Source organism: Apis dorsata, unplaced genomic scaffold (assembly GCF_000469605.1).
Source record: "Apis dorsata unplaced genomic scaffold, Apis dorsata 1.3 scaffold_295, whole genome shotgun sequence".
NCBI lineage: Eukaryota > Metazoa > Arthropoda > Insecta > Hymenoptera > Apidae > Apis > Apis dorsata.
Window position 1 is genome coordinate 1,041,254 of NW_006263570.1, and position 7,582 is coordinate 1,048,835.

At 29.6% G+C, this 7,582-nt stretch overlaps 1 protein-coding gene across 1 annotated transcript in view; it reads right to left on the bottom strand.

Annotated features, from left to right (window-relative positions):
* The window catches only part of LOC102680003, an 86,965-nt gene extending 79,853 nt beyond the window's left edge, over positions 1-7,112 (bottom strand). The window contains exon 1 of the mRNA XM_006617304.2: positions 6,715-7,112. Coding sequence (XP_006617367.1) covers positions 6,715-6,946 — 232 coding nt within the window. The 5' untranslated portion in view covers positions 6,947-7,112. The remainder of the gene's footprint in view (positions 1-6,714) is intronic.
* Between the last annotated feature and the right edge of the window lie 470 nt (positions 7,113-7,582).

Consider the following 7,582-nt stretch of genomic DNA (forward strand, 5'->3'; position numbering starts at 1 on the left):
GCCGGCCGGCATCACAGACCTTCGAGATGCGTTTTCCTCTCGCGTGACAAGCGATCGATAAGCGGAAATGGTATAATGGTGGTTGCTCTATTATTTATAAAGTGCGTGGATCGAATTGGATCGATCGTTCGATACGGAGGGAAGGATAAGATAAGATGATGAAAGGGAAGATCGAGATTGTCTCTTTCTTTCGTTTTCTTTTCCTTCTTTCCTGATAGGTTTCTTCGCGAGATTTAATCCTTTAATGTTCGAATATTGAGAGAAATTTTATCGTAAATTATTCATATATAAAATTTTGAAGATTGAGTTCTAGGAGTCACAAATCATGTATCATTATTAATATAAATTAAGGAAATTTTGAAAGAGAATTTGCAATTTAATAATTTGTTAATCGTTATTATTATTAGTTCGTAAATTATTGTTAAATTTTATAATTAAATAAAAAGAAAATTATTTAGTCTACGATTGCTGTTTATCCAATTTTTTTCAAAATTTTCTATATGTCTCTAATCTGAGTTTATTTAAAAATCTTTGATAATAAACGAGCTTGCAGCTTCGAAACTTTCTCAGTAATGAAAAATTATTCTTTCTTATTCGTGTATTTAATAATATATATAAAAAAAGGAAATCTTGGAAACGAAAAAGACAAAACTGAGAAAGATCGAATAATCGTTTGTAAATTTTTTGCATTGTTTATTCGTAATACAAAAAAAGAAAAAAAAATGAGACTAGCCACGATGACGCAAGCGTCGCGTCAAATAATACGATCTATTAAGCATTACTGAATCAAATCCAATTAATTGCATTAGATGATTAAGTTCGATTTCACGACGTATCATTGTCTATGAGCTAATCGTCCTCGTTAGAAACATTAAGACCGTTCTCATTGAAACAAAAAAAAAAAAAAAAAATCAATGAGAAGAATAGTCTTATTGTTTAAATCTATTATTTTCTTTAAATATTTTTCGAAAATTATATAAAATTCGAAGGAGGGAGGGAAATATTCGTATTAACCATCATTGTACTAATTCTAATTTTAAAAATTTTGTTCCTTATCAATTTATAAAATTATATTTAATTTTTAAAATGTTATCATCGTGTTTGAATTTATATTCTTTTTTTCTTCTTCTTCTTCTTCTTCTTCTAAATTTCAATCGAAAAGTTTAAAAATTTTAAATTTCGAATTCCTAATATCGTGAAAGCGCTCAGAATCGTTGGAGCAACTTTCCCAAACAGCGTCACGAATTCCATACGTCTAGTAAAAATAAATTGTTCGACACAGTCCACTCGCCAAGACGTCCTTTTCAATTATGACAATTTCTCGCTTATTCGCATATTCCTCTTAGCATGCTGCAAAACTTGCTTTCTCTGTCTCGGTTACTTCGGTTTACGACACCGAAATAATCGTTAGGGAATAAAATATACATTTCTGGATTCCTGCCTTAGTGTAGGTACAGCGTTTTAAGGAAGGGGTACGATTTCTTTTGTACGGGAGGCCGAGATCTCGTAATTCACGACACTTGGTCGATTAGCAGCCGTTTTAAATTACGTGCAAAGTAGACAATAATAGAACGAGAACACGGACTAACGTGGCTTGCCACGAGGTAAAAACATTTAACGCTTTTGCAGTTGTACCACAACTGGGCTCGATGGCAGTGTGCAGTGGCAACTATTTGATGGGAACAATGTATTTTGCCTTATATTTTATCTATAAAAAAAAATGTAATAGGACCTAATTTCATTATTGATCCATGATGTTAAGATTATCGAGAAAATAATATAAAATTTAAATTAATAAATTTAAATTAAATTAATATGAAGACACGATGGTATAGATTATTTTTAAATATAACATTTAAAAATTGAAGATTATAATAAGATATAAAAATTATAATAAGAAAGGATAATATTAATGATCATTCGAGAAAAGGATATCTATATAATATAACAATTTTAAAAATATTTTCATTTTTTCCTTTAAATTAGAGTTCTCGTTTTAATGTTTCATTACTTCATCGAAGAAAATATATTTATTATTAATATATAATAAAATAAAAGGTTTAAATTTGAACAGTGAAAGATTCAATTTGTAAAATATTTATATAATATAATATTCGATTTAGATAATTTTCTAAGTAATGGTACTTTTGCCATATCTGCATTGCCAAAGATAATATTAAGTAGAGAATACTTTAATAGATGGATTATTATAGGTATATGCACAGCTGTATCCTACATATCGTCTTATTTGCGATTTTCTTTTCGAGTCGAAACCCCTTTATCGCATCCTTTACAATAAGTAGTTCCTTTGCAACGAATGTAATTATCAATATAATTATCTTGCGGCAGATGCAATCCAACTGGTCGCCACTACACGTCCACTTTTTTAATTTAAGAACCTTGAATCGCAAGTATTTTGCCGCTTATAAATACCATTAAACGCTTAACTCTATTAATGCTTAATGCCGAACGATATAATTTACATTATCTATATAAAACAGTTTACTCTAATGATCCGATTAATTATAAAAATTTTCTATCGAATTTAAATGGTATCTTTATATCTTAAAAAAAAAATCACCTTTTATTTAATAATTATTTTAACTTGCTTTAATTTTTTCTTAAAATATCATTTCTAAAGTATTTTCGAAACTTCTTTATAAAATTGTATTTTACTTGTATCAATTGCCATGCAATCTCATTGCATTAAATATTTCTATTGATATTATTCAATGATTTAATAATTTGATAAATTATTCGGTAATTCATTAATAAATATAAATATAAAAATAAGTACACATTTCTTAATTTTTATAAGAAAAAAATTATATTTCTCATCCACGAATATTCATCGATATCATTGTCATACACGTTCATTATTATAATATTAACACGAGTAACTTGTTATCTCTATATAATGATTCGACGATATAAAAACGAAAATATTTTCTAAAAAATTGCAATTATTATCACTCGTTCCCTTTTATATCGAAATTGAATATCCTCATGAAAATTTATATCTTTGTTCTAAATCTAAAGCAAAGAAGAAAAATTTTTCAAAAATTTTTTTATCTATCTCGAAAAAAAATTTTTCTCAGAACATTTCTCGAAACAATATACTTCGAATCAGGCTTATTTAAGGCGCGCATGCGCCTCTCATCATCAATATAAATTCATTTTATAACATTCTCGTATTCACGCGAATTTTTGACGAATTCTTCTTCCCAACGATGTTCCTCGTAATATCTCGGCAGGAAGTAGCGAAAATAAACGAGTCGAAACGAAAATAAGTATATGCCCACCCTCTAGTCTACCTGTTACGTTTTAAAATCGGAACGAATCGACAATGCGATCAAACCGAATCGAATCGAAGAGAAGGCAGAGAGTTGGTGGTGACACACTTTATTCTAAACTTCGCGATAAATAAACAATTCGATTGATCGATTGTTCCGCGTTGTTTGCGTAACGAGAATTGGAGTCCTGGTATATAACAATCGGAACACACCCTGGTTTCGAGTTACGTCAACGCCAGTTGTCATTAGACGTTAACTATTGTCGCGTTTGCAAAGTGTCCGGTAATTGATTGCGATGGATAGAGGGTGGGGAGGGGAGGTTTTCGATTAAACGAATCGATCTCGATGCATTTTCCTTTGCGGTTATCTGCGGAAATTTTGTATCGTAGTTTTTATATAAAAATGATAATTTTCTCGTATTTTTAAAACATATATTGAATATAAATTTCAGTATTATAAGTTAGATAGAAGTATAGTAAAAAGAAATAAAAATAAGCGCGTTGTCGATGCATTAAAAGATTTTTAATAATTGAAGAAACATGTATTGATGATATAAAAAATACAAATGAAAAATATTTCCAATGATTATTACTGAAAAAGAAACATGCTGATTAATAATCTAGATATACGTTCTATCTTTACGAGATAGGAATAAAAGTTTTTTTAAAACGAATATTTTCTTAATAAATCTATGATCAGATAGTCTAATTTTAGAATGGAAAAAAAATTACGATATTTTTAAAAGTTACAATTTCTTTCTAAAAATTAAATAATATTTGATTAAATTTTTAAATTTTTCTTTTTCTTTTTTTAATTTTTTAATATTAAGCGAACAGAGAAATAGAAATTTAGATCAGAAAAATTTGTAATATGTGGTAACTATATTTTACAAGAAATTATCGTCACAACAGAACAAAATATCATAAATCTGTACATCATATTTCATCTTATTTCCATTGAAAAGAAATTGGCGTTAAAGAAGATGATAAAATGGGCCAAATGATATATTACGTTACATCATCTTTCAGTTATAAAAGATTTAATACATCATAAATTTTCACCTTTCTTCTTTTTTTAACTATATAACTATGGATTTTATCTTTTGGAAATATCTAAATTTCACTTATACACTTACATTGAAAAATGGATACATCAATTTTTGTTATTTTATTGCATATTTTATAATAATCTTTAAATTTATAATAATAATACAAATTCAAACATTTATCTGATCATTGTTACGTGTAATAAACAATTTATAAATAATTTTATAAATATTGTTGAAGTATAAAATGTGAAGAAGATAGATTAATTTTCGTACATTCGAAATTTATATTATATTATGAGTAATAAACTTTATATTATAACTATAAATTACACAAATCATAAATCCTTATTTAATATATGCTAACATAATACAATAAGCATCATATTAACAAGAAGATAGTCGTCTTAATACGTTCGTTATCGTTGATTAGGGAGAAAGTTAACCACAACATTCCTCGCTTTAATTATAGTAATTTCATAATAAAAAAAATAAAAAAAAGATAAAAACGTAATGAGTGTAATAATATGGTAAAATGTAGTTCATTCTTTATATGTATAGTTACATATACATAAACAAATTTCATTTTTTTTGAAAAAACTAAAAAGCAATATTTTTCATACACCTAACATTAATTTTTAGAAGATACTAGGATATCATATCACAAACTCAAAGATATTAGAACACTTTTATTACGAATATAAATTGTATTATTCATTATTTTGGATTTTTTGAATATATGAATAATTCAATTATTTAAATTTTCTGTACAGTTTTATGTACAGGCGTAATGTTAAAACTTTAATAAATATATTTTATTATCAATAAATATATATGATCGTGTGACGTTTATTAACTATATCGATAGCTGTTCATAATTAACAATAAATTTAAGGAATATAAAGAGCATCACGAGCTCCAATATTTTTAACGTATTTAAATTATTTGTGCTGATTTTTGTGCAATCCAATGATAATTATTACGGTAAAAGTGGAATAATGAATATCTCTCGCATAAAAATAAAAAATGTAGGTGTACAAATACGAACAACCTGCAAAAATGTTCTACTTTTCTGAAATATCCTGACATTTTTATGATATCGAGCAGCTGCATCTTAATACAGCCAATGCGAAGCGAGAAATTTGGGACGTTGATTTTTATCGATTAATCGGGGTGAGCTTTTTACATCACCATCCTTGAATTATGGAGTTCAGTATGGTTTCGATGAATTTTGTTTTTTCTTCTTTCTTTCTTTCTTTCTTTCTTTATTATTGTATTTCATCTTTTTTATTTTATTTTTTATTATCTCCTTTCTTATCGCTAATTAAATGGAATTTCCGTAATTAAAATTTTTAAATTTTATTGTTTTTAATACGTATCAATAATTTTTTGTCTATTTCTAGAATGAAATAATTGAGTAGTAAAGTAATTATTTGCGAGGAAATTAATCTGAATAAATATTAAACAAATTATATATTCATGTTACATTATGGCATTAAAAAAAAACATTAAAAATTATTTTTTTTTGTATATTATCTCTTTTTTTTCAATTAGATAATCGTTTGATATAATTCAAGAACCACTATCGGAAATAACTTCAAAATATTTAATATGCTTTATGGGTTAAACACACAATCAACATATCCACCCTATCAAACATCTTATCTATTCGAAGATAGAAAACCTGACATTATAAACAATTAAAAAAATTAAAAAAAAAATATGGCATTACGATAAACCTGGAAATAATTAAAATTATTCCATTTCCTTTATAAACTAAATTTAATTCAACGTATGAAAGCTTTATCTTGTATTGTCCTCAACTATTCATACTTAATCCTTTGAATACTAAATACTTGAAACACGAACATTTCCTGTAGAGAATGAATGATTCTCTACAATCATGAAAATATAATATAATTTTGCACATTTTACAAAATATCCATTGATAATCTTTTACGTTATAAAATAAATAAAATTACATTTTATTTAAATTATTTGTAATAAAACTACTTGAAAAAAAAGAGGACAAAAAATAAAGAAAACTTCATTCTTCTATCCTATCTATGCAAGTAGAAATGATTTATTACTTTACCTTTTCATAAAATTATCTCTTTTACAACTAAAAACCAAACTTTAACCTACAATTCGTTACGTTATATTCATCGAGACGAAAAAGACATAAAAAATTAGCATACAAAACTATCAATTACGATTCATCTATTAACTTACAAAACGACAATCTTTACAATCCTAACTTTTATATTTCTCTGGATAGAATCAAAAATCAATTTTCCCCTCCGAAAAATCGATCGAAAATATAAAATAACACTACCGTGGAAGAACAAGTTAGTTGATAAATAAACAACCACTCACCAGTTGCAGACTGGGTCTGAAGCAACAGTCCGATCAACGAAACCAGAACGTAAGTATTGTACCGGGGTGCCACGATACCCCGTCGCAGGGTCGTCATCTCAGGCGGCCCCCGCCAGGTGCCCCCTCGAGCTGCCGCCGCCCCTGCGACCGCCTTCGGCAGCTTCGGCTTCTCAACTTCCGCCTTCGCTCCCGCCAGCTCCACGCCGCGTAGTCCTCGTGCTTCACATCTCATCTGCCACGCCGCTGTCGCTTCTTCCCCGTGCGGTGGCGACCCTGTCCTTCCCCGAATCTCTCTCGCCCCGAACGTTTTACCACGTATTACCGGGCCGCCACCACCTCCACCTCCTGGACCACCTCGTCATTTAACACACCGTTTCGCTGAAACGTTCGATCGTTTACAACCGCCTCCCTTTTCCTCTCTATCACTTCTATCACTTGCTACTCGTTCCTCCTTGCTTGATATAACGTGTAAATATATATTAGCGTTCAACGATACCGTACTGCCAACAGTTAGATGGATTATACGCTTTCGAAGTGACGAAAAAAAAAAAAAAAAAAAGAAGAGAGTATTTCCTCTTCAGTTCCTCTTATCTCCCCGCGTATCGTCCCATCTGCCCGCGACGTGACGAAATTCGAGGCCCCAAAAATTCCGTACCCGAACACCCGAGGAATCGGTGTCACGCGGCTACAAGGCGCACACCCGATTGCCACGCGATTAATGTCGCTCGCATTCCCGCGAGAAAGTTTCACAAGGACGACACACGACCGGCGAGTATATAGAAATATATCCGTTTCCTTCCCTCACTCGTTTCCTCCCACTCGATTCCACACTCGGGGGAGCAACGATTCGAAGCAACGATTCGATGAA